This window comes from Bipolaris oryzae, assembly GCF_000523455.1.
Source record: "Bipolaris oryzae ATCC 44560 unplaced genomic scaffold scaffold_3, whole genome shotgun sequence".
Lineage (NCBI taxonomy): Eukaryota > Fungi > Ascomycota > Dothideomycetes > Pleosporales > Pleosporaceae > Bipolaris > Bipolaris oryzae.
The window spans coordinates 139,556-165,280 of NW_006911279.1; the positions used below are offsets into that span (position 1 = coordinate 139,556).

At 50.4% G+C, this 25,725-nt stretch overlaps 11 protein-coding genes across 11 annotated transcripts; 6 read left to right on the forward strand and 5 right to left on the reverse strand.

Moving 5' to 3' along the window:
- Nucleotides 1-394: 394 nt before the first annotated feature.
- Nucleotides 395-2,016, reverse strand: COCMIDRAFT_80995 (uncharacterized protein; the record flags this gene model as incomplete). The annotated part of the gene is made up of 2 exons (XM_007684542.1): nucleotides 395-1,766; nucleotides 1,817-2,016. The coding sequence occupies 2 exons, from the start codon at nucleotides 2,014-2,016 to the stop codon at nucleotides 395-397; spliced, it is 1,572 nt and encodes a 523-aa protein (XP_007682732.1).
- A 708-nt stretch (nucleotides 2,017-2,724) lies between these two features.
- COCMIDRAFT_81043 (uncharacterized protein) lies at nucleotides 2,725-3,978 on the reverse strand (the record flags this gene model as incomplete). Its single annotated transcript, XM_007684543.1, has 3 exons — nucleotides 2,725-3,489; nucleotides 3,539-3,639; nucleotides 3,690-3,978. 3 exons carry the CDS (start codon nucleotides 3,976-3,978, stop codon nucleotides 2,725-2,727), a joined length of 1,155 nt encoding a protein of 384 aa, XP_007682733.1.
- Nucleotides 3,979-4,164: 186 nt separating this feature from the next.
- Nucleotides 4,165-5,363, forward strand: COCMIDRAFT_598 (uncharacterized protein; the record flags this gene model as incomplete). Its single annotated transcript, XM_007684450.1, has 2 exons — nucleotides 4,165-4,171; nucleotides 4,342-5,363. 2 exons carry the CDS (start codon nucleotides 4,165-4,167, stop codon nucleotides 5,361-5,363), a joined length of 1,029 nt encoding a protein of 342 aa, XP_007682640.1.
- An 844-nt stretch (nucleotides 5,364-6,207) lies between these two features.
- On the forward strand, nucleotides 6,208-7,472 carry COCMIDRAFT_599 (uncharacterized protein; the record flags this gene model as incomplete). Its single annotated transcript, XM_007684451.1, has 2 exons — nucleotides 6,208-6,661; nucleotides 6,730-7,472. 2 exons carry the CDS (start codon nucleotides 6,208-6,210, stop codon nucleotides 7,470-7,472), a joined length of 1,197 nt encoding a protein of 398 aa, XP_007682641.1.
- Nucleotides 7,473-7,563: 91 nt separating this feature from the next.
- Nucleotides 7,564-7,809, reverse strand: COCMIDRAFT_80882 (uncharacterized protein; the record flags this gene model as incomplete). Its single annotated transcript, XM_007684544.1, has 1 exon — nucleotides 7,564-7,809. The coding sequence occupies one exon, from the start codon at nucleotides 7,807-7,809 to the stop codon at nucleotides 7,564-7,566; it is 246 nt and encodes an 81-aa protein (XP_007682734.1).
- Nucleotides 7,810-7,987: 178 nt separating this feature from the next.
- Nucleotides 7,988-8,684, forward strand: COCMIDRAFT_81137 (uncharacterized protein; the record flags this gene model as incomplete). The annotated part of the gene is made up of 2 exons (XM_007684545.1): nucleotides 7,988-8,126; nucleotides 8,197-8,684. The coding sequence occupies 2 exons, from the start codon at nucleotides 7,988-7,990 to the stop codon at nucleotides 8,682-8,684; spliced, it is 627 nt and encodes a 208-aa protein (XP_007682735.1).
- Nucleotides 8,685-9,733: 1,049 nt separating this feature from the next.
- COCMIDRAFT_80878 (uncharacterized protein) lies at nucleotides 9,734-11,811 on the forward strand (the record flags this gene model as incomplete). The annotated part of the gene is made up of 2 exons (XM_007684546.1): nucleotides 9,734-9,881; nucleotides 9,932-11,811. The coding sequence occupies 2 exons, from the start codon at nucleotides 9,734-9,736 to the stop codon at nucleotides 11,809-11,811; spliced, it is 2,028 nt and encodes a 675-aa protein (XP_007682736.1).
- A 162-nt stretch (nucleotides 11,812-11,973) lies between these two features.
- COCMIDRAFT_81259 (uncharacterized protein) lies at nucleotides 11,974-12,802 on the reverse strand (the record flags this gene model as incomplete). Its single annotated transcript, XM_007684547.1, has 2 exons — nucleotides 11,974-12,518; nucleotides 12,583-12,802. The coding sequence occupies 2 exons, from the start codon at nucleotides 12,800-12,802 to the stop codon at nucleotides 11,974-11,976; spliced, it is 765 nt and encodes a 254-aa protein (XP_007682737.1).
- A 356-nt stretch (nucleotides 12,803-13,158) lies between these two features.
- COCMIDRAFT_81025 (uncharacterized protein) lies at nucleotides 13,159-17,597 on the forward strand (the record flags this gene model as incomplete). The annotated part of the gene is made up of 5 exons (XM_007684548.1): nucleotides 13,159-14,446; nucleotides 14,496-16,130; nucleotides 16,391-16,428; nucleotides 16,983-17,272; nucleotides 17,330-17,597. 5 exons carry the CDS (start codon nucleotides 13,159-13,161, stop codon nucleotides 17,595-17,597), a joined length of 3,519 nt encoding a protein of 1,172 aa, XP_007682738.1.
- Nucleotides 17,598-18,032: 435 nt separating this feature from the next.
- On the forward strand, nucleotides 18,033-19,322 carry COCMIDRAFT_81141 (uncharacterized protein; the record flags this gene model as incomplete). The annotated part of the gene is made up of 2 exons (XM_007684549.1): nucleotides 18,033-18,795; nucleotides 18,850-19,322. 2 exons carry the CDS (start codon nucleotides 18,033-18,035, stop codon nucleotides 19,320-19,322), a joined length of 1,236 nt encoding a protein of 411 aa, XP_007682739.1.
- Nucleotides 19,323-21,623: 2,301 nt separating this feature from the next.
- Nucleotides 21,624-24,877, reverse strand: COCMIDRAFT_31958 (uncharacterized protein; the record flags this gene model as incomplete). The annotated part of the gene is made up of 3 exons (XM_007684500.1): nucleotides 21,624-21,727; nucleotides 21,780-24,279; nucleotides 24,326-24,877. 3 exons carry the CDS (start codon nucleotides 24,875-24,877, stop codon nucleotides 21,624-21,626), a joined length of 3,156 nt encoding a protein of 1,051 aa, XP_007682690.1.
- Nucleotides 24,878-25,725: the final 848 nt, after the last annotated feature.

Consider the following 25,725-nt stretch of genomic DNA (forward strand, 5'->3'; position numbering starts at 1 on the left):
TCCCAGCGTGGGATGAGGTGGTCGTGAAGCTGAAGGGGCGTTGGCGGTGCGTCGTCAGGTCTGAGGTTCGGCGTTGGTTGCGAGAGCTTGGCTTGGCGACGGAAAGCTAGCCCCTACCCGAGACGTCAGACCGCCCGATGCATCTACATACACATTGCGCCGTCTTGACTCACACAACGGCTATCTACATGCAGTTAAAGGATATGCATTCCGAATTTCAAGATTAGCAACTAACCTAAAGCTGTGGACAAATATGATTACGATGCATCAAGTGTTCTTCAAATGCAAGAGGACCAGGCCTCTGTATATGTATGTTAGGTCTGGTAGGAGCTGATAGTCCATCAACGCCGGTGCCATGCCCCCAAGAGAACGCCCCATAGATTTAAATAACGAATCATGCGTGTGCAGGGATACGACGTTCCTCTGAATCCTCCGTTTCGTCGTTTGGCTGCTGGAACGACATGTTTGCCATACGTTGGGAAGCTTCATTGACCCGCTCTTCCGTCCTTTCATCTTCGCTCTTAGCTGCAATGCGATCCATCCTCTCTGTGCGTCTCCTCTCAGCCTCTCCTAGCTCTGCAAGCCTTGCAGCCGTCTTTTCTGCTTCCTCCTTCTCACGTTTCTCGCGATCCGCCCTTTCGAGGGCTTCAAACTCGTCGTCAATCTCACCCTCATCAAGAGGCTGACCAGTCTCGCTAAGGATGTTGGTGATTTCTTCCGTAGTAGCCATCTGCTCATTGACAGCATCTACTACTCCTTGAACACCCTCGGCGCCGCCAACCTTTTCGTTCAAGCCCTTGAGTGCCGCTGCACCAGCACGCATAGCTTCCACTATCTCGACTTGGTCTGCAGCTTGCTGAAGGTCGTTGTACACTTGCTCAAGTTGGAGAGCAACATCTGAGCGTTGAGCGAGGGCACTCTCGGCAAGCTTCTTGGAGCGGAGTGCTGCCTTGGCACGAACCATCTGCTTCAAGGCTACGGCCTCACGAGCTGCAGCATCCGCAGCAGCGATTTTCTCCATCAATGGCGGGATCTGCGCGTTGATCTTTGCTACCGTGTCGCGAAGATTGGCGATAGCGGCATCCTCCTCTGTGATGGGCAGGGGCACATGCTCGTGTTCCGGCTTGAACTTGATCGTCTGCGCGTTATATGATATTGCCTGCTTATCGCGAGCTAGAAAGGCAAGTACGATGTTGAGATCGTTTGTCGTGAGAGATGCAGAGGGATTGAGCACGGTCGAGAAGCGCTTGAGAAAGTCGGTCCTTGATAGGACGCGGTCGGCTGTCGATGTATAGTCCTTCATTTTGCTGATTATCTCATCCGCAGCGACCTCGACATTCTTCAGAATGACAAAGTTTCCAACCTCCATCCTGGCTGGTGCTTGCGGTTCGCCAAGTACCCCGACTTGTCGCAAGCTCCATTGTAACACCCTCCAGGGCGATGGAATCCACGACGTCTTGTATATACTCTCCTTGGAACTGAGAAAGTCTTTGAGAGGGATCATCTCCTTTTTCTGAACGGCCTCATGGAATACGGCGGGTAAGCATGTCGGCTTCCCATATTGTGGATGTTGGAGCGCTCGCGCAAGCTCGTCGGCTGCCCGAATGTTCAGGAGATCGTGTGTGGTACCCTGGGTGGGAATGACACCCGCTCGCGCAGCATCAGTGAGCGCCTTAGTCCATGCTGCGATATTCGCATGGTAGCCTTCAGGGTTGATATCGAGTTGTTGGCGGAAGTCGGCATACAACGATGCGAGGCGATGCTGGCTGGAACAATCAGGCAATGCAGGGCGAGCGCCAGTCGAAGCTGGACTTACTTCTTGAAGGCTTCTTCGTGCTGCAGTATGAATTCAAGCAGCTCACTCATGTCGCGCTCTGCTTTGGGCGTCCACTGCGGTTTGGTGTGCTTGGGGCGAAAGAGGGTACGCTTCCGCTTGTGACGTCCAAGCGTGGGGTCGTTGCTAAAGATGGAGACGTGGGGGCCGGAGAGGTCGCCAGAGGCCTTGCGTTTAAGCATGTGCGCGTCGGGAATCCACGGTACCTAGCAGAGTGCCTATCCAAGATGACGACAATATCCAATACGGTCTAGCGTAAGAGATGATTATTCGTGTGCTACATCGGTACATAAACCATACATACTAGGCCGATGTGTACTGTAAGGAGTGCGGGGGCGCGTGCAGCCGCTCACCGATGCGACGCGTTGTTCCAAGGCCATGTACCCCGCTAATCATGCCCGCCTATGGCAATCTACATGGCTGAAACAATTGGTCTTGGACCAGAGAAGAGCTGGTGATCGAGCTATGTCTTGGAGATACGAAAAGAGCCTCAATGTCCAAGTACAGCTTGCTGCGAGTTATTGGTGTTGCCCTTCGAGTAGCGACATGCTATACTGTCACGTATCGTACGTCTAGACCTGTTCAGTCATATCTGCAGCAGACCATTTGTGCATAGCTTTATATGTTATCAAATGTATTACAAACGCCGATTCCATAGCCAGCCCCACTGTTCTCTGATACCCAAAGTCTTATCCTCCCCTAAGTTGAAATCGCATTTGCACGAGCAGTTTAGAAGAAGTCTATGCTACACTTAAGCCATTAAAGTTGTACAAAGGTCCCGGAGAAGACATAGATATAGAGCCTGCTATAAACTACACAAGCGTGCTAAGTCCGCATGAGTAGACCATAGCACTTCTCAATTTGCAACCCCGGACAAGGTGTCATGTTCATCACTTTCTGACAATGTTGATGCCACTGCCCTTGTTCTTCTCCATGAACTGCCGCATCTCCTCCATATCGTCCATATCGTCATCGCTATCTGCACCTTCGTGTTCATTCGACGGCTTCGATTTTGGCGGCGCTTGTGGGGCATGTTGGGGTGGAGGGTCTCGCATCTCTTTGGTCTCTTCCTCCCATGCTTTCCTCTCCTCCTCGTCCAACTCGTCTCGCCTGTCCAGCCACCTCTCTTGCACGTCGCGAGCGTCTATGGTTGCCCCGTTCTCACGCATAGCCATCTGCCAAACAGTGTCATTCGCGCCCTCGATACCGCCCATTGCGAAACCTCCCGCTCGATCAATGGCCCGTAGGAGTGTCATCATACTCTTCTTGTCCTCGACTGCCAGTGTCTCAAAGCCCACAAGCGCAAATTCCTCAACGAGTTCTACAATCGCCTTGTTGAGTGCAGAGAACTTTGACGTCGGTTCGTCATCGTCCATGTCCATGGTTTCATTTGCACCAGCTGTTGTAGGACCTGGTATGCCGGACGTCTGCTCGCGGTTTAGGTGTGGTAATAGGTATTGTAGGTCTTGGACTTCGGTATAGAAATCAAGGTTGAAGGGTAGGTTGGGATAGTTGCGCAAGTTGTCGATCTTGGTCAGAACGTTCAGGTGAGGAAGGTCCATCTGCAGCATGCTGCGCAACGCGAGGAGTAAAGACGAGACATATAGCGACGGTCGTGAAAGGACTATCGAATCCGTCAAGTGTACGACGACGAGCTGCGAGAGGTTAGCGCTCGGTTGCGAGCCACGGGCGGTGGGCGAATACTCGATACCCAAGTTTTTGTAGCCGGAAGAAGATGTTCCGCAGAGATCCGTGATGTGTGAACAGTTCAACCTGTCCTGGACAATCGAACAAGACGTAGTCATCTGCATTGTGTAAGTATATTTCCACCAAGTCTGATTGCATGTATGCGGACCTCCGAGTTCCTTCAAGCCTTCTTCTAGCCAGTCGAAGTTATGCTCCAGCTCCTCCAGGGCAAATAAAACGCCGCCATTCGGACCCAGAGCCTCTTGCTCCATGATCTCGTCAATGGTAACCAGGTCTCGGACGTCGACAGCTGGCTGGTACGAGGTGTGGTCATTCGCGGGGTCAAGGTTGACGACTGAGCATTTGCGTTCAATAGCGCCCATGAACTGTTGCATGCCATCACAGTAGGTCGACTTTCCGGAGCCTGGCGGGCCTATTACCAGTTGTGCGAACGGCATCTTTGTGATTGCGAAAGTGACGTCGCTTGCTAAGGTGAGGTGAGAAGGACAAGGCGCCGGGGAACTTTTGGAGGGGCCTTGCTAGCGTGCATCCCAAGTTATTTGTTTAGTTGCGGACCTCCGACCTTGCGGAGCTTCACTCCAGCTCCCACCTCTCCACACTCCCCAGCAGCCAACACCGCCAACATGTCGAGTAAGTGGTCTACGTTTCCATAGTGTTGAAGCCACTTCTACAGCGTCGGTTTTTAACGCGCACCGTCTCCATTACACCCAATGAATGCGAGCACCGCAAACTGTCGCACCGTAGTAGTGTTCCCTCGACTATATGCTGGATATTGTACACATGCTAACATGGATACACAGGTCAATTCGAGCTTGCGCAGAATCCAACTGAACCTATATCCTCCGTCAAATTCGCGACCAACAACCCGACACGATTACTGGTTTCATCCTGGGACCGCCATGTTTACCTCTACGACACCCACGCTGAGCCCGGCGGAAAGCTGCTGCAGAAGTTCGAACACCGTGCGCCAGTATTAGACGTCTGCTTTGGTCGCGATGACAATGAGGCCTTCTCTTGCGGCTTGGACTGGGAAGTGCGGAGAATCGACCTTGAGACGGGCGCGCAAACCATCATGTCTACGCACTCGCAAGGCGTTCGCAACGTACTCTTCTCTGCCGCGCATAACCTATTGATTTCTTCATCCTGGGATTCGACACTACATCTGCACGACTTATCGCAACCAGGCGAGTTCTCCGCTGTCCGCCTGCCCTCGAAGCCTTTCTCGCTTTCCGCGTCACCCACCAAATTGGTAGTTGCCATGGCCAGCAGAGCGGTCAACATCTACGAATTAGAGAAGCTAGCAGCTGCAGCCAAGACGGGTGAAGAGGAGGTGAGCGTAGAGCCATGGCAGCAGAGGGAAAGCTCGATGAAGTACATGACGCGCGCTGTTTCATGCATGCCAAACGACGCTGGCTATTCGAGCTCGAGCATCGAGGGACGTGTTGCGGTCGAATGGTTTGACCCTTCCGAAGAGTCGCAGTCGCGAAAATACGCATTCAAGTGCCACAGGCAACAAGTAGATGGCCAGGACATAGTGTATCCAGTCCATGCGTTAGCATACCACCCAGTCCACGGTACCTTTGCTACAGGAGGGGGTGACGGCATAGTGGCGCTTTGGGATGCCGTGGCAAAGAGGAGGATACGACAGTACCAAAAATTCCCTGCCAGCGTTCAGACTATTGATTTCTCAAACGACGGCAAATATGTGGCCATTGGAGTAAGCCCAGGATTTGAGGATGGCATAGATGATGTACCAGACGGTGTTACCAAGGTATTCATCCGAGAGCTAAGCGCAACGGAGGCTTCAGGCAAAAAGAAATAGACGTGTTATGGGATGTTGCAGGAGAGATCTGGGGGACAATAATTATACCAAATGATGATGAGAACTGTAACTTATTCCGCTTCCTGATTTTAGAGCATCACTGATACACGAGGTTGGCCTTGTGGTGTGGTACTTTGAGTATGAGTGGTTTAACATGTGAAAACAGTCTTTGAGGGCAGGAACATTGGCAAACAACTTATATGGGCTCTTGGCTCTTGACTTCTCATGGGTTTAAGCGCCCTTTGTGAGTCAGCCATTAGGCTTCCAACATCCTACGCCACAACCACGCATATCAGCCCCCAGTCCGCCAGATACTCTTTTATCCATGATTAGATTTACTATATGTACCATGAAAAAGTGTAATTTGTCAGGAAAGTAGCTACAATAACACAAATCATGGGATTTAAAGTCTCATCTCTTCTGAAGAGGCACCTTTCCTTTTTGCACATGTTCCATCACCCGTGCATTCGAGTCTCTTCTCTTGCCATGTGTGCTCTTCCTTTTTTGCTTCTTATTTTGTTGCAAAAGCTATCTGTAAGACCGAATTCCATATTTATCTCACAGCACGCTTAGGTATATATATATATCCCCTTTCGTTCACACATACCTATGTCATATTCTAATACATGGTCAAGTGGTGCACAATAAGCTACTAGAGTTATTTTGTGGTCATCTTGGTTTATGTCACTCACAACACATCATCAGCCCTTGTATGTAAATGTCCAATATGCTCGGGTCTTCTACAGGCAAGGATGAGAGGTGCAGATGACGTCTGGCGCTAGGCTTATCGATAGTCCCTCCACATTTTCCTACATGTCGCGACTCACCCTTCAAAATCACCAAGATGGCTTTCCGCAAGCGCAATGTAGCGCTTTCACGCGCACCAGCTGGGGAAGACGCGCCAGATTCACCATCTGCTCCTTCTGTAACCCCGCCAACGCCAACACCACCAGGCGTCCGTCCTTCACCCATTGACGGCCGCCCCACTACTTCAACTGGTACACCCTCGCTTGATGGTATATTGGCAGGGCATGCCGGCCTAGCACTAGGGCATTCTATATTGATAGGGGAAAGCGGAACAACAGACTATGCAGGTGCATTGCTGCGGTTTTATGCGGCCGAGGGGGTAGTCCAGGGCCACAAGGTGCATGTGGTTGGCATGGGTGAGGTGTGGGGGAGAGAGTTACCCGGCATATCAGATGGCACATCAGACAAGAGGAAAGAGGGTAAGGAAAGAGCAGAAAAGATGAAGATAGCGTGGAGATACGAGGGACTGGGACAGTTCGAGACTGCTAGAGGTGCGTCTTGTACATTTAGTCTGAATCTTATGTTGCTTCTTGAACACCTCTGACGGGTTGTGTGACAGGATCTCCGGGTGTACAGAGGGCGGCAGTGCAAGGTGATAGTACGACAGAAGAACAAGCTGTATTCTGTCATACCTTCGACCTTGCAAAACGCCTCACCCTCCCTGTAGGAACGGCCATTAATTATGTGCCCATACCTTCACCAACGGGTGCCATCGTATCCCCATTTCCTGCAATATTGCAAAACATCAGGCGACAGCTCGGCTCGACTCCGCCCCATACAATCCACCGGATTTTGATACCGTCTCTTCTCTCGCCGGCACTTTATCCTTCATCAACTGCACATCCAACCTCCATACTCCAGTTCCTCCATGCTTTACGGGCGCTACTGCGGGAGTATTCTACGCGCCTAACCGCAATGATAACTCTTCCGTTGACTCTGTACCCCCGGTCCTCCGGCCTCGTCCGCTGGATGGAAATCCTCTCAGATGGTGTCTTTGAGCTGTCGCCATTTCCCTACTCGAGGATGCAAGCGCTCGCTCAATCGGCAGGTACTACCAAGGATGAGGAACGTCCACAAGGAATGTTTGCAGTACACAAGCTGCCTGTATTCCATGAGAAAGGTGGTGGCGGAAGTGTGGAGGATTTGGGCGAGGACATGGCATTCACGTTGAGCCGACGGAAGTTTGTTGTTGCAAAATTCAGCTTGCCGCCGATGGAGGGCGACACTGAAGCGCAGGAGGAAGCTGTGAGGGAAGCAGCTGGTGGCAGTGCGATGCCGAAGAAGCAAGACTTGGAGTTCTAGAATATGTAATTCGTCTGATGTGTAAGATACCCTGCAAAGCACCGAGATGGTGAGCATGGCGCAAACTTCATCAATTCAAACACTCTTTCCTTCATTCTGAGTCGCTGTCATCTCCCAGCATGTCTTCCATTTCGATTTGCTCCCATCCTCCAGTACCGGCCCCAGACCCGAATCCTCGTGTGTAGTTGCGACCGAAGGACGCGTTCCGAGGGTTGAATGTGACGCCAGCGAATCTAGCACGAAAGCCCTCGCCTATGCAGGAAGATGCGGCAAGAAAGGCGAGGAAGAAGAGGAAAGGAATGAAGAATAACAGACTCAGAAGGACTAGTACGTTCATTGTGGATTGATGGTGTTGTCGGTACCATCGGAGATCAAGCCTATGTGGTGCGGGTGTTCGAGACCCTTATGACATAGTGTCGGCGATTGGCCATTGATCTAACCGATCCCCCTGTGTTCAACGCGCCCCCCAGCTCTCTCCTTCTACCTTCTCAAGCCTCTCAGATTGAAAAGAAAAGATGAGCCGCATACTAAAAGCACCGTTGAGTATGATTTTGCTGCTGTCGTGCGCCTTCAATGCCTCGGCGCACGGTAGCAAGGAGCATGCGCAAGTCGAAGTACCCCCGGACGCTGATTGGGCGACTCGACACATGGCTGGTATGGGTTCCTTACGACCTTTGTCTGATGAAACACATAATCAGGATTATATCGACTAACAATAGACCAGAGGAGCATCATATAGCGGGTTTCGACGCCGAATTCTTCTTCCGCCTGCACGACTATGACAACACTGGTCTCTGGGCAGCCATGGACATTCGACGCACCTACGGCCTCGAAGACCCGTCTAGCGCCTCAATATCTGACGCTAAAAAGCAATTGGTCGTTCAAACTATTCTCGATATGTTTGATATAAACAAAGACGGTGTAATCACTCTGGAAGAATTCGCCAAAAAGGACGCCGAAGGCATCAAGCTACCGGACTTTGGTCTGGGCCCAGGACACCACGGCGATGATGAATACGAATATGAAATTCACCATTGGGAGAAGTACCACAGCGGAGACGATGTCAAAGAGGAGGACCTGAATCACCCCGAGGACATTGCGCACTTCAAGATGCACGAGGAGAAGGAGGCTAGACAGGAGGAGTGGGAGAGGCTGGAGCTTAGGGGTGTTGTGGAAAAGAATATTCCTGAAAAGTTTAGGCGACATCGGTGATATACGAAGCGCGTACTAGGAGGATGATTCGCGTTGGTGGACATTTGCAAAAACATAAAGCGTAACGAGATACTTTTGCGAAAGAGGGTGACGAGCATCCGGCTATGCTTCTACATGTGTGGAATATGTAAGAACATGAAATCACTACGAGCCAAACTACGTAATGAATACCTAATATGGGTTGTACTAAACTTGAAAACTCGCATCTGGTCGCCTCTGCAAATGAACTTCACAATAATGAGGTCCGACTCGTTTCACTAACATGGCCCTTTAGTATTGGCTTCTTCATACGATGTCTTCGACTTAGTATTCCAAATATGCTCACATCACCCAGATACATCTCTACGCCGGGGAACCCAGTACTCCATGCTGAAGAAGCAGAGTTGTTGTCTCATGGAAGCATCTTCATATATTCCAAATATTCAAGACACCAATTGGATCTTTCACAGTCAAATTGGCATACCGAAATCGGTATGATAGAAGAGAGTGAAAACCCGTGAATTTTGGAAGTTTTTGCTATTGGGAATACTAGCAACACAAAAGAAGAACGAAGGTAGAAAGAAGGTTCTCTGTTAAGAGCACCTGAGTTTAAAGCGCTTCAGAAAGCGCTATAGCTATCTTATGAGTTTATTTATAACAGAGATCTATGGGAACTTATTTAGCACTCAAATTATAGGCTTTTGATTGAAGAAATGCTGTATGCGACACCCAAAACCTAGCGTAGAAATGTTGGAGATGTCCTCAATTGTGAAAGGTGAAAGGCTCCATTGCGGTCCGGTTAGACATGCGCGATCTTATTTTCGCTCAGCTGATCTTGCAATTAGACATGACTTAACGTTTAGCATAGACGAAAGCACTACACACAATATAGTGGGTGGAGGACGGTCTTAAAGGTGGACTTATAGTCCCAAAGCGGAATACGCTAGTACTTAGCATGACTAGTCTACCCGCTAGAGTGCTTTGCTCTGTTCACCATTAGCCATTCAGATGTCCTCGTCCCTCTGAACACCAATTGTCTTTCCAGGATTTTGACGTCACGTCAGTACACCATGGCCGATGAAGAAGATGTTGAGACCACCTTGATACCCAGCCTTTATAAACCACCTGCCCTGTTGCCAATTGCGCAGCTTAGAGATCAGCTGCTCTATACTGTGGAAACATATCCCGTGACTATCGTTGTAGGTGAAACAGGAAGCGGTATGTCAAATCTGGAAGATTTTCGGGCCATATTATTGACAGATGTCTAGGCAAAACAACACAAATACCAAAATTCTTGCTTGAAGCAGGTTGGTGCAACAGCGGTCAGCAGATAGCTATCACACAGCCTCGGCGCATAGCATGTACCAGCGTCGCAGCAAGGGTAGCAGAAGAGTTGGGAACTCCACTTGGCCAGAGAGTCGGATATAGCATTCGGTTTGAAGATGTCACGTCAGCAGCCACGCAGATCAAGTTCGTCACAGATGGTCTCCTACTGCGCGAAATGCTCGTCGACCCTCTGCTTTCACGCTACTCTGTTATCATGGTAGACGAAGCACACGAACGTAGCTTGTCTTCAGATATTCTACTGAGTTTGTTGAAGAAAGTCCTGAGAAAAAGGGACGACCTACGAGTGGTTGTGAGTAGTGCAACATTGGAGGCTGAGCGGTTCCTTGACTTCTTCAACCCGGACGAAGGGGAAAAAATCCATGGAAAGAGCAAGGAAGAGTTTGGTTACATTGTTGGCATTGAGGGACGTACCTACCCGGTCGAAATCCAATATCTACAAGAACCAACGAACAATTACGTTGAAGCAGCCGTGGACACGGTCGTAAAGATTCACAAGCACGAAAATGAGGGCGACATTCTCGTTTTTCTTACTGGAAGAGAGGAGATAGATGATGCAATTGATAAAATCGGAGATCATATTGCCGAAATGACCTCATCTCAGCCAAAACTCATGCCTCTACCTCTCTATGCCGGTCTTCCTGCAGAAGATCAAAACCTCATCTTCACCAAGCCGCCGCCGGATACGCGAAGAGTAATCTTTAGTACCAACATTGCGGAAGCTTCATTGACTATTGATGGCATTGTATTCGTAGTAGATACAGGCTATGTCAAGCTCCGCGCATACAACGCGAACCTAGGAATCGAGAACCTCGCCGTCGTTCCTGTATCAAAAGCTAGCGCAACACAAAGGGCTGGACGTGCCGGACGAACCAGACCGGGCAAATGCTTTAGGTTGTATACAGAATCTGTGTATGAGGGATTGGAGGAGGCCACATTCCCTGAGCTCGCCCGTTCAAATCTCGCACCAGTTATTCTTCAACTTCTTAACCTGGGTATAACGAACGTAGTTCGGTTTGACTATCTCTCTCCACCACCCTCGGCACTCATTACCCGTGCTCTAGATCTCCTCTATTCCCTCGGCGCCCTCGATACCCATGCCCGTCTGACAAAACCTCTCGGAACGCGGATGGCCGAGCTACCCCTCGAGCCGATGCTTGCGCGCGCTCTTCTGAAAGCCGCAGAGCCGGAATTTGGATGTCTAAGCGAAATGCTCACAATAGCAGCTATGATGACACTCCAAGGAAACACATTCGTATCGCACGATGGAGGCAAGAAACAGCTCGATGCAGCGAGACGACGCTTCGCGGTTGAGGAAGGTGACCATCTCACGCTATACAATGTGTATGAGGCTTTTGTGAAAGAAGGCATGGGCAATACAGCATGGTGCCACTCCAATAACCTTAATCACAAGGCACTTGTAAAGGCAGTCAGTGTGCGCAAACAACTCGCGGCTTATCTTGACCGATTCGGCGTCAAGGAGAACGTGCTCTCATCGTCTGGCGTGCTGAGGGTAGGAGGCATACCAATGGCTGAGCGTGTGAGACGCTGTCTTACCTCAGGCTTCTTTGCGCACGCAGCCAGAATGAAGGCAGATGGCAGTTTTACTACTATCGACGGTAAAACGACGCTCTGGGCGCACCCTTCATCTGTGTTCTTCACAAGAACGGCCGATTGGGTCATCTACACTGAGATACAGTCTACGCGGGATAAGATTTACATCCGGGACCTGAGCAAGGTGGACATGGATTGGCTGACTGAGTATGCGCCCGAGTATTACAAGGTCAAGAATGGAGGGAGATGATTGTGTTGAACGTGTGTATTTTGAAAGCAAAAAAACCGAAGAAGTAAATTGAAGGGGTATTATCAAAACCGAACCAAAAAGACCGACATGTAAGCCCTACAAGTCCAAACGCCGCCTGTAACCCAATGTCGTAATCTTCATGTTCCATGGTAAAGCAGCACTCTATTTGCAAGCCTCTACAAACAATTCTCGCATCCCCTTTAGGAAGCCCGCCAGGTCACGAGTCTCGTTCAATCTCTCGACTACCCTTTCAGTCTCTTCACGCTCTACTTTGGGTCTGACTTCTAGCACCTTGTAGTCTCGCTCGCTGGTATCGAGTTCAAACCAAGCCTCGCGATCCCACTCTCTTTCATCTACATTGGTGTACACAAACTTGAGTCTGTCATCTTTGCCCAGTCCTTCAATCCTGAGCCCCAGATAACTCTCCCAGAAATCCAGTTCGGGCTCGTTGTAGCGACTCTGCCCATCAAGGTATCGGCGGTGCTTGAGCTGGGCCTCGCGGCGGGCGGAAATGGTCTTTTGGAGTTCGGCGATTTGGGCGCGGAGATTGTCGCGGTGTGCGAGACGCTCGTCGCGCTGCAAGGTAAGGGCGGAGATGGCTTCTTGCATCTCCGAGGTTTCCTGGGACTCCTTGGCGAGGGTCTGGCTGTGTTGGGCAGTTTTGAGTTCGAGGATTTCAATGTCGCGCTTCTTCATGCGTTGGTCCTCTGCGTAGTCGTTAGCACTTGGGAATCGTCTCAACAATTTGTTGTAGAAGTTGGGCATGCGCACCATGTAGTTCTGCCACGTTCATGCGGAACTGATTGCGCTCTTCCAACACTCGCCGGCGGCCATTTTCGATAAATGCATCGAATCGGGTTGTGAACTGGTTCATGCGACTGCGCAAGTCGTCAAAGCCAAAGTTGATTGAGGGCAGCTGGTCAGCCATGGATGGCGCATCGTGCGAGGGGGCACGCATGTTCGTGCTGAGAGATGGCTCAAAGGTCGTCATGATGAAAGTTGGTGTCACAGATTATCGCTGAATATCTCTTGGAGACTCTCGTCGTGTACCAGTGTATGACGTGGTGGGATAGGGTGTAGGAGGATGAATGTGTTTTGGACGGTTGCCGGGTAAACAAGACATCCGCGCTAAAGCCAAGAAAACATCTGCGGGGTGCATGCACGTGCCGACGTGCTCAATGGCGCTAGTACAACTTTTTGACCCGCCGCGGTTTTCTTCTACTGCCGCGTTCACTGCTCATTGCGCCTGCTAGATATTCGACCTAACTCTACCCTCTGTTCACCGTGTTCAAAGCATGATTCTATACTGCCGAGCCGCGACTGCACGACAACCTTTACAACGGCCAAATGGCTGACAAACCGTTTGAAGATTTGAACTACGGCTACCCTGGCACTGCTAGTTATGATCTAGAGAACAGCGAGTGGCTGTTTGGAAGACAGTACACAACCAAGAATTTCAGGCAAATTCGCACCTCGGATGGCCTGCGCCTTGCAAATACGCTTGCGACAACACCGGTCCAGCTTGTTCATCCCCAGACCTCTGCGAACAAGACAAGTACGCAAGAAGAAGTCAGAAACCTAGTACAGGACATACCCGAACTTGCGGCTGCAGCTGCGCTACTTCCTGATTTAGGTCTTGTCTCTGCCGCGATCTCAAAAACAACTTCCGTTTACGATCCTCTTGTTGGTAGCTTGCTGTCCTTCGGCTCCATTACCCTCGGAGACAGATATGAAAACGCACGCCAGGTCGCGGCGCTCCCCGTGGGAGAAGCTGGGAATATACTTCAGTTGGCGGTATTGAACAAAGAAAGGCTGGGATGGGGTATGATTAGAAAAACATGGATAGATGGATCGACTCTGAGGGAGGCCGAGAAAGAATACTGGAACGAGGACGCTGCGCCTATACAGCAGATCTGCTTCTCTCAGTCGGAGGACCGGAGCTCTCTGCTCGCCGTGCGACTTCCTACGCGCACAGTTCTCTTCCACCCCATATGTTTCCGCCAGGCTCGCCCAAACAGATTTTCGCCTTTCTACGATCTTCCTGCATCGACGATCGATATCCGCCCCATCTTCAGCATAGACAAGGAAAGCACTGGCGGGTTTGCCCATTGCCATGTAGCGTTCAATCCGAGCTTCCAGTCACAATTTGCCATTGTCGATCAGAGCGCAACTTGGAGTGTATGGGAGATTGGTCGTTCGCGCAAGAGTGAAGAATACACCCCTTCATGTCTTGTTCGCGGGCGGATCACTAGCTCGGAACCTGAGGATGTGCGTGGTGAAGATGGATGGGCGAGAGTGTTCTGGGTGGCCGACGTCAATACGTTGCTGGTCTGCAATAGACGCCATTTGAGCATTGTCAGTCTAAAAGGAGGGGAACCGAAGCACCTAGCCTGCCCGACATTTCTCAATCAGCAATCCGCAGAGTGGTTCTTGGACGCCAAGCTTCATCCAAAACATTCGAACCAGGTCTTCATTTTGACCTCTACCCACCTCATCCTGGTGCTAGTCAACAGTTCGGTTGAAGAAAGTGCTTCGGCGGAAGATTCAGTGACGACGGTATTGGCATCATGGACACACTTTCGAGATGCAGATGATTTTACCCTTCAGATAACTGTACAAATGCTGTCAGAAGATGGTAAGTCGTGAATTACTCAGTCTATGACCAGGCTTGCTAACATGAACAGAATCCTGCCTTGTACTTTATTCGCAGTTGGACAATCTCATTCAGGTGTACGCCTTTGCGGAGCACCCTGTAGGCGGTTCCTCTATGGTGACGTGTTCTGATCCTGGTATACTGGAATTGGCCATGGACGGGTCAGGCCGGATTGCCGATTTATACATGGAGCCCATGCAACAGGGTGGAATCAGAATGGATACAGATTTCTTTCGGTTGTTCGTGGTACTGTCTACCTCCAGTATCCATGAGCTCGTCATTTATACTGCGAAGTCATCGACTCAAGAGCCATTCAGTACCAGTGAGGTCATCGAAGACTTCACACGCAGTATGATAAGACACCCTAGAGTCGGCATTTCCAAGACGGAAGTGGTGAATAAGGAGGACGAGATGATAGTCCCAGATGGTCTGGATGTTCTGGACGTACACAGCTCCAAGACTCCATCAAGGATCTTGAAACCAGACCAGGTCTTCGAGGACACTCCCGTGCAGACCACTCGTAACAACGAGCTCCTATACGAGGCCCTTCAGTACGCGGAAAATCCTGGAAGCAAATTACAAGATTCTTTGGATGTCACAGCGGTTCTGGGCGAGGTGAAGCAAATGCTTGCCGACGATCCTGACTCTGTGCCGTTGCCAATTGGTACGTTGATGGAGTACGCCGACACGAAGCTTCAAATTCCGAACGTGGACGAGGCATCTTCGAACCTCCAGGATTTATTTGTCGAAAACGAAGAAAATGCCTTATTTCTTCAGCGAATCGCGTCGGCGCAGACACTTGGCTTGGCTGAGGAGGACAACGATCTCACCATCTCCGATATTTACGATACCCTGTTGGAAATGTGGGTCGCACCGCTACCACCGACGGTACCTAGCCGTGTCCGACAGTCCAAGGAGCAGCTTGCCCGAGGTATTGCCGCTGAGGTCATATTCTCCAGCCTACGTATACGAGAACATGAGCTAGAGGCTGCGATGACGGACTCACGTCTGGGCCCAAGCCAGGACCGGGGCATCGCGCTACCCATTCTGCCATCGCGACCGAGGAACGGCGATTTCCATTTTCCATCGCAATTCTCTCTCGCTCAACAACTTCCAACACCTCCGCAGTCTTCTGTGCCCCCATCGTCCTTACCAGGTTCATCACCACCTGTAGTGCCTTTCACGCAGAATGTTCCACAAGATCCTTTGGCGCGACTAAGCAAGCATCTGCGCAATAGAAACTCTTCCAAGGACTCAGTGGGTATTGGTGCAAACGCATCTCGGATTCTCAGACAATGGCAAGTTGGAGGTGATCCAAATAGTTACGATTGGAGCGTCATCGATCAGCCCGAGGACATGGATGAGGAAAGCCAAAGGCAACGCGAGAAGGAGCGTAGAGCCAAGGAGCGCAGGGAAAGACGTCAGCAACGCGAAGATGAGTTGGCAAGGGCTAAGACTGCAAGTCAGCCCCTAATGTTTCCAAGAAGCTCTCCCGGACCCATGTTGAGTGACATGGCCAACAGCAGTCAAATACCGATGCAGAGTCAGATCCTGAGTCAAGAGCCAATCTCTAACTCAGGATTCATAGCACCACAGAGTCAAATTGAGCCAGGCAAGTTTGGTGGAAGGTTGGACAAGAACAAAAAGAAGAAGAAGAAACGACTGGGTGGCTTTTGAGTTGGATTTGCGCGGAGGGCCGTTGATATTCTGGTATTGTAGCATGTAACTAGGCTATCAGCCCAAAATCACTACCAATGTGTTACCCCCACTACTGATCTATTCCAAGAATCTATCCCTTTAGTATTACACTCATCTTAACCTAACTATTATGTAACCCTAAGATATAGTTTGCATACTCCTGTCGGCTTGTTGCTACTCACTGTCACAGTTTAAGGAACCCCGTATGACTTGTTCAATCATATTAAGAATGTCTGACCGGGTACCTATCAGCTGGGCTGCAACCGGTCTAAAGAGTTTGGGTGGTATAGTAAATTTCCTAGGATTGCATAATCATAGGATTGCTTTATGAAAAGAGAAGCGAAGCGGGTGACAGGGAATTGACTCAGATTATGGGAACGAGTCAAGCAACGGCCTATCGGAGTAGAAGGCACGGCATCTTGATACTAGCCATACGTTTTACAGCTTCTATATATGTATTATCACGGCAAAAGGAGCTGTTTACTACCAATGTTCAACGATTCTAGGTCATCGATTCATTGAAGCTTAGCTGGTTGAGGTTGTAAGCCCCAGAGCAACATACCGTGGTCATATCCGTTAGTATCCGAGGTTCCGCTGGCCTCCACGAAGGTGGCATGTAGACTTAATGATGTCATTGGACACGGAAGGAAGGAAATATGCTCCTCCTTTTCATACAGCCGAGAAAGTGGGGTTGGAGGGGTAGCTTCCGCATCCATGCATTCAAGCTTATGCTTCGGCTGCACTAATAAGTCCTTCTTCCGCTTCTTCAATACTTCGCTACAATCCTGATCTAATCTAATACACCACTGTTACATGTTAGCTGTTTTCTGAGCCAAAATATCGTTATCCAATTTCCAATTATTCCGAGATGTCAGGCTTTCCATCTCTCCAACCAGCCTTTACGGTCCGCGTCGAAATCGATGCACCGATGCAGGTTGGTGGCCAGTCAGGGCCCCAATTAGCCATTGTGCCCATGACAAGTGGCACTGTGAAGAGTGAAGAAGGCTTCGAGCCTAAACTCGACGGGGTACTACATGGTGTGGGATATGACTACATTCACAACGATGCCGATGGTGCGAACATGAGGCTCGATGTGAGGAGCCAGGTCAAGTACGTCTTGTAATATCATTTCTCAAAGAGAGGCAGTGGTTAATAAATCATGTACAGGAATCACGATGGCACCGTTCTTGCAATGTACTACAAGGGAACTGTCAAGCTTACTCCAAGCATTGGTGCTATCTTGACCGGCGCTCCAGATGCAAAGACCACAGAGTACGGCGATTCATTTGTCAGTTTCTCATTCGAGACCGGTAACCCCAAGTATGCTGAGCTGCAGAACGGAACATATGTTGCTGCTGGTCATTTTGTCAAAGAGGCAGGGAAACCCGGAACCATTGTAGAATACAAGGTTAGCAAGGTTGTGTATAAGGCGTGAAGCATCTAGCGCTGCTAGAGGACTTCAACTGTACCCCTCAGAATAATGAATAGAAAACCACACAAGTCCTATATCATCACTCACGCAAAATCACATCAAGTATAAGATACGCCAATTGCGGCATCCATCTTGGCATCGTTGTCAGTGTTGTCATCGCCGCCTTGTTTGTTTGCTCGCTCCTTCCCCACTTTTGACTGGCACGCAAACACTCTTCACCTTCATCTCAAATTGACAAAATTTGACTTGTTTCCCGACCTTGGTTTGACGCATCTGACTTGAGCCTCTACACCAAAGCCGTTTACTTTTATTCTGGACTTTCAAAATTGAGACCTGCCATTTACAGTATAAGTGGGTATACATGCATCGTCAGTTATAGCTTGCTTGGATTGGCATATGCTAACAAAAATATCTACTAGGCATCCGAGACTCGCATCAATGAGTGTAGCTAGCCCAAACAACAAGAAGCCTCGCAAAAAGTATGTCTTGGGTGACTTTGTCAAATATGCTACTGGCATATTTGCGGCTCACTTCGTCGCCATCTCCGACATGGGTCTCTACGAATTCGCAGAGAAGCAATACATAGACGAAAATCAGCAATGCAATACCTGTCACATGATTATGGTAGGCCACTACCATCGAAAGAGCAGTGGCCTACCCGTCTGGGCTGAATCTACAGGCGAAGAAATATGGTACTACAAATGGACTGGTTGTCGAGTAGAGCCGCTCAGTCGGGGTATCCAGTCCGGCAAGGTCTACTACGATCCGCCGTTCAGCTACATTGGCGGTATAATCAGCGATCGTGATACTGGACGCGGTATGACGCAGGAACGAAAATTCCAGCGAGCAGTGGTTGAATCTGTCATTCACTTCATCTTCCTCGCGACCGGGAGATTGAATCAAACCTCGGATATCACAAACCCGGATTTGCTTGGTCATTTCAAGCTTGCCCTCAAAAATCTTTTGCAGAATCGGGAAGCTCACGAAGCGACTAACCGTACGCCAACCCAGAGACTCCCAACACACGTTGAAGAGACACCTATCGCCAACAACGAGGCGCTTCCTTCCAAAGTTAGCGAGACAAGGCACAAGAATTCTATATCTGATATCATACAACGGCCTCTACCGCCTATCTTTACGGCTTCACTGGATCGTAGAGTTATCGATTTAACGCGTGATGTTTCTGGATCTTCGTCTCAAGGTAAGCGAATTGGAGCATGCTTCTGATTGACTAGTAGCTGAAATTATGAGGTAGCACCTAATGAATGCGTACTTCTCGAGCAACAAGTGCGAGATCTCAAAGCGAAGCTCGAAGAACAAGAGGCAATGACAAATGCACTTGAAGCGAGGCTAGTTCGAGAGAAAGCCAGACGGCAGAGATTGCGAAATCAGCGCGAAAGATGGACTATAAAGAGGCAAGCTTTGAAGGCGAAGATTTCCGCAAAAGGACAGCGACTAGCAGAGTGGAAAGCGACCGCGCGTGAGCATCAGCTTCAAATCGCGGCGGTGACGGAAGAGCTCGCGCGTGAGAAAGAAGAGCTTAGGTGCGAGAAGAAAGCGAGGATGTTCTGGCAGCACAAGCACAACAGCTTGCCAAGAATGCTGCTCGAACGTAGCCGACTTGCTGCTACTTCAGGGTCTCCAAATGGTCAGGAGTCAAGTGTGGCAATGGTCAAGACACAAGGTGTAGGAGGCTCATTCGGTTCCGCCCATTCTCGACCGTTGTGAATACACCTTTTCAGGCAGGCCCCGAGGAGCTGGCAGTTAGGGTACCATGTTGTATATGTGTGCAGGCTGCATTGTATGTTCCAGCCAAGAGTTGGCATATACGCAGATAGGTAGTGCTGTACTAGGAAGGATGTCTTGTCTAAACAGTAGTATACAATCACATAAGTAGTATAGATTTCTCCCCCCGATTAAAACACATGTAAAAAAACTGAACCAGTCTCTGACATCAAATATTATACATACGTCAAGAGTACAGCCACACATGTCATATATCTCTCCTACTAAATCCCGGCTACCGAACCCGAGCCACACACACACGCACACACACACACACACACCCTCTCTCTGCTCCAACTCGTCTCCTCAGCCCTACTAGTCTCTCTTTCCTTTTTTTCCCTCCCAAACTCCCTAACACTAACATTCTCTCTCTCTCTCTCTCATCTCGCAAGATCCGCACTCACAAAAACCAAATACACACGTCACTTTTTCCGAAGAAAAATAAAATAAAGATTTCCAAGTTTAGTGCTTTGTGGCTTCTCCCAACCTGCCACCCACATATACACCGTTCGCCAAGTTTCGCCGCTTTCTTGCTTGCTTTTATTTTTGGGGGGGGAGGGGAGAGGGAGGGAGCTGCTGCTGCTGCTGCTACTGCTAGGAATAGGTTAGTAAGGTGTGATAGACGGTCGTCGCTTACCAGCGTAGGACGTATCCCCCCTCAGTCTGCAGGGTGTGCAAGCGTGGAAAGGTGTGTTCCAAAAAAAACGTCAGCCACCATCGAAAAGCTAGATGCGAGATGGAGTGGCGGAAACGTCGTCATCTTTGCCGAATTGCGGTTGCGATGGTGATCGAGGAAGAAGGAGGGGGAGGAAGGTTAAGGGTTGGGATGATTGCATGGAAAATCCGAGCTAGGAGTGTGAAGTGGGTGTGGGTGCGAAGCAGTGAACGCCATGGTGCCTGGACTTATTCTTTGGTGTGCATACTACTTTTACATGGAACCGTTTGCTTTTCAGGTACGCTCGCACGCGAAAGGAAAAAAAAGGAATGGTAGTCAGGACATCGGTGCAGTGCACACACACACATGTCCTCATCCGCCGCTTTGAAAATTCCCAATCGTCCGTCTATCAACAACACACGTCCCGAGCTTTTACATATCTCTTTGCTCATTTTTTGCAAATCATACGAGATGGGGGGGGGGATTATCATCATTATCGAGATTCGAGAATCATCAATCAGTCAAATCAATCCCGCGTGCGCACCAACCATCCAACCCCCACACCCCCTGAACCGGTGGCTTCCGATGTCGTGAGTACCTAAACGTTTTCTGGTGCCCCTTACCCGCCTGCCAGGCGGCCGACCCCTCCCGCTCCCATACGTATGCGTATCCGTGGGGAGAGAGGTTTTTGGCAGCGGCCGTTAGTCGGGCGGCGGCTTTTTGCTAGCGCTACTACTCTAGTGTGGGAGGGAATGGCCTCATAAAGTTTGTTTTTTTCTTGTGCACCGTAGCGCTACACCTACTAATTGCGGACATAAGCGGGTAGTGAGCAAAAGCAAATCAGGGCTGCACAAGGGGGCTTGTTAACCAAACTTGGTAGCGATTGCAGTAATCGTGGGCCTGATGATCTCCAAGCCCTCGAGTTGCCCATGCATTATCGATGCATTGGTGAGACCATGTTGGAGAGAGCGATGAGTATGGAGGGCTGATTGGTAGATTGGGACTATCGTGCTTAACGCGTGGGTAACCAATGAGATTGCTTGCGTCCATCTCCGTGGAGAACGGGAGAAACAGCACATATGTGACTAGATACGATCGCAGCAAATCGAGAGTCGTATACACGCTGTACGACGTAATGCTGATACATCAGTGTGCATCAATGTGAAGTGGAATGGTTGAGACCGGGGTATTCTTAGTCGTATTATACATTGTTGCAGCTAGGGGCTGACGAGCGAATTCAGACTCATGCCCGAAACTTTATAATTATAAGCGCGATGAAAGGAGTATAAGTCGTACAGATGGTGAGGCAGCCTCGTCGTCATTCAAGGTCGTAATGCGCACTATGCAAGTGTAGATATGCATAAGCAACAAAAGAAAAAGGGTCGCTAAATCGAATCTTGTAGGAGAAAGATGCCAATGACGCCAGCGGGCGTAAAGTGGATGTAGTATTGAGGGTCGCAATCCAGAGAGTATGGGCTGTCGAGTATGTCGGGGGCGCAGGGCTCGTTGCGAGCGATCGTCGAAAAAGATAAACGCAACTTCCACATGTCTGATCGAACGATGTCGAACAAGCATAGGGACCAATAAGATCACATGATACCCCTCAATCCGCGAAAGCCTCCAGTTTTGGCCGAAGAAGAAGGCTTCCTCTGGTCCTTGTCTTTGACCTTCTTTCCAATGTTTTGGGCGCCTCCTGCTTCTGAATCAGCTTGCCATCGTGTAAAAAGAGGGCACAAATAACTAACCTCGACCATATACCCGAACCTCCGATTTGGCTTCGACCTTGTCTTTCTTGTCTCTGCCTGAGCTACCGTCTGTGTCGACAGAGAAGCTACTCTTTCCGCTCGAATGGGGTTGCTGAGATTGTAGTTGACCGCTAGAAGAAGCATCGTGATTGCCAGCATAGTCCGGCCCATAGCCACCGCCGAAGCCGGGATAAGGCGATGGGGCTGTTTGAGAGGTCTGCGTTGTCCCAAAAGGCGTAGATCCAAACCTAGCAGAATAATCAGGCATGGTGCCTGACACGGGGCTTTGTGCCGACTCTGGGGAGAGATATTGAGGATAGGATTCCTGTTCTTCGCTAGGTGCTCGATCTGTGGAAAGAGGAGGCAGGTATTTTGAGTTGTAGCTGTTTGCGTATCGTACACTTGAATTTCGACTCATTTGTGGTACTCCAAAGTCAATCTGACCAGATTTGTCTCGAGGGTATAGCTGCCCAATTGCAGCCTGTTGCTCGCCCTCGAGTTCGTGGTATTTCATCTGCAATTCTGTGTATTGCTCCAGGAGGCGGTAGTGAGTCTTTTTCAGTTGCCGAAGCTTAGCATCGCTCGCCGCCAGCGCCGAGTCAAGCATTTGTTGGACAGATGGGGGAAGCTGTCCTGGCTTACTTGCGCTCTTGTCAGTCGTCTGCAGCCGTGCCTCCAAATCCATAATGCGGCGTTCATAGGCCTTTATGGAGCGTTCGTGCTCTTGCTCACGGCTATTCAGCCGCATGTTTGCGATTTCCAAGTCATTTCGCAAGTCGTTCCGCTCTTGCATGAAGATATGCAGCTCTTTCCTCTGGTCTTCGAAGGCAGCAATCTTCTCCTCTGCCATTTCCAATTCACGTCGAATATCGCTGTAATCTTCAAGCTCATACTCCAGCGCCTTTGTTCGTTGTTGGGCTTTGAGCTGCTCTGCCTCGGCTCTCTCCACGATCTTCTTCAGCTGCTCACAATCTGACTGTGTCTTTTGTAGCTCATGTCGCAGACCACCCTCGTCGTTATGCCAGATCTTTTCACTTTCCTTGTATGATCGCACCTTTGCATTGAGCTCGCCTTCCCATTTCTTTGACTGACTTCTGCTCGTAAGCGTCTCCTTCTTCAGCTGAGCATACAACTCGTTTGCCTTTGCAAGCCGGGCCTTCAAAGTCTTGTTGGTATTGATCAGATTTTGTGTCTCAGCCTCTGCAGTGGCCTCTTTGATGTGCTTGCGTTGAAGCTGGCCAATGTGCACAAGATGTTGCAACTTGAGATAGCGCTCAAAGTTGAGGTCATTACGAAGCAGCATGATCTCTCTTTGCAAAGAGGCCATGGTGTGATTCTGGAACTCGTTTTGACTGAGGTTGTTTTGCCCGGATACTGACTGTATAAAACTATCCAGGTTGGATTGTTCAGCTACGAAGCGATGAGCGGCAGCTGTAGACAGGCTGTGCAAGTCGGTTTTCGGGGCTTCTCTCGCAGGTGGCAGTGTGGGGGAATCCGTCATGTCACGACCTTTGAGCAGGGGGGATGCCATGGATTTGATAGATACTGCTGACTTGACTGACTTGCACCGTGGAGGAATTTCAAAGGCATCAGGGATGTCTGGAATGTCACCTGGAGGGATGTTCATTGTCGACTGCGTGTTGCGTCTGCTCTCGTCTGAGCCGTGAACTGTTGCTCCGTCTTGATCATCCAGCGTGAAGTGTGAAGGGATATCTGGCACGGGTGGTAATGCTGCGCTGGGTGGCGGGCCAGGGTCTTTCAACGTTGATGACACGGCCACACACAAACCCATGCACTCGATAACAACGTCTGCAGGATCGCTCTTCAGCCATTTGTTTTCGCTAAGCTCGTCTTCGGCTGTCGTGGTGAACATATTCGGGTGCAGCAAATGGACTTGGCGATAGGGTTCAGTGCGAGTGTGAATGAGATCTTGGTCCAAATCAAAGTCGTGCGCGCCAGGGAAGTTGAGAGACTTGAGGTACTTCCTGGGCTTTCGCACAAAGCTCATAAAGTTGAGTGGGAATAGACCATAGAGAAATGTGAAGTAGTGCATAAGCGTGGGCGGCGGTGATTCCGGATAATCGACGGATGGCTGCAGCTGCTCCCAAACTTGCTCCGAGTCGTCGTGCTCCTCCTCTTCATCGTCTTCGCTGTCGTCATAATAAGCATCCAGGTCGGCTGCCTTGTCGTTTTCGCTACTCCCTAGCTTGTCCCAGCACAATATCCTACAGTAAACAAGGAACAACTTCACTAGGTGGTGATCCGAAGTCAAGGCTCCGCATATGTGGGGCAAGAACATGATGAGAACGACAAGGGCAAGCTCTACTACAGTGGATGAGTTGTCGGCAAGTAAGCATTTTTCGAGGTGCTGGATGAGCGGAGTTTCGAGAACTAGATGTAGGTGGGGTGGCTGAAGACGAACGAAGGCGCTGAGTAGATTGAGAGCCTGGATGCGGTGTTGCTTGTGCACAAAGAGGTCGTCAAGCCTGAGAAGAAAGGTCTACACAAGTCAGCGTGAATTGCGACTCCGGGCGTATTACGCCTACCTTTGGCATCTTGCGCCCAAAAGCCACTAGTATGTTTTCCAACTCATGCGCAACGAAGCCATTTTCCGGGGAGACGGGCTCGTCGGGCGAGGAGGGAACCGCAGACCTGGCCAGGTAGATGTCAAGTATTCTGGTGGTAAAGAGATCTGACAGGCGCGCCTGTTCTTCGTCCTTGTCCGCTTCGGGATCGTACACTAATATGCTCTGAATAAAGGCTTTTGCATCTTCCATCTCAGTCTTCTTGTAACCCACACCGTCGATGATGGGCTTGAAAACCGAATTCCACCAAGCGGTCAAGCGCGCCTCGCCGGTGATTGCAGGCCGCAAGATTCGCAAAGCGGAGAGGAAGGCGCCGCGCTTGTCAGGGTTGTTTGCGACATGGCGGGTGTAGAGGACATGGAGGTCTTCGTGGAAGCGGTGCGAGTCATGGTCATCGATGTCATGGTAGCGTTCGAGGAAGGCGTCGATGGTTGCGCAAAGCTCGTCGGGCAGCGGATAGGGAACGACATCGGCAGAAAAAGTAGTATTGAGCGCCTTGAGGGCCTCGCGCATGGATCTTGAAGAACAGGTCAGCACTGGCATGACCGAGAGGGTATGGCTTTTGGGAATAATTTTTTTAAGGCTTACCCGGACATGTTGAATTGTATGCCCGGCTATTGATGCTACCGAGGCGCTGTGGCCGGCATTAGAGGGCAACGGGCAGGTCTATGAGTGTTTGACAACGGGATCCAAGGTTTAGGCGACAGGGAAAGGTCACGGGCATATCACTGCTTATGTAGGTCGAGTCCGGGGAGGCTAAATGGGTGTTGTTTCGAGGGCGGGCATGCGTGGGGTGTAAGTGGTGGAGGATAGTGAGGGACGGGCGCACGACACAGGACAAAGTTCGAGGAAGTCGGTAGGTACATGAATAGTAAGTAGGCGGGCGGAGACATGACATGGCCCGCTTTCCAGAAGCCTGGGGGTGCTTTTGGGGGCGTGCATGGGCTCGCTGATGTGCAGGCGGCATTAGTGGAGATGGCAACATGCATGGCAAAAGTAAGTCGAGCGTTCAATGCCGGCGCGCAGGCGTGCTGGTGGCCATGGCCGCGTTCGGTCAAGGATACGGTGATGCTGGTCCCCCTCACCCTCACCCTCTCCCTCCGCCCGGGGCACCGCCAACCGCCTAGCGGCGGCAGAAGCAACTTACTTTACACACTCACACTCATGGCACGTGACCCAGCCGTTGCAGCGTCGCTTCCTGTCTCGCTTCCTGCCTCACCCTCACCCTCACCCTCACGCCACCCGTCTGCCGTCTGCCGTCTGCCGGCCAGGCCTCCCAAATTTCTCTCCATCCTTCTCCCATTCACTCGCCCTCGCCCTCGCCCTCGCCCTCGCCCCCGTCTATTCATCCGCCCAGACTT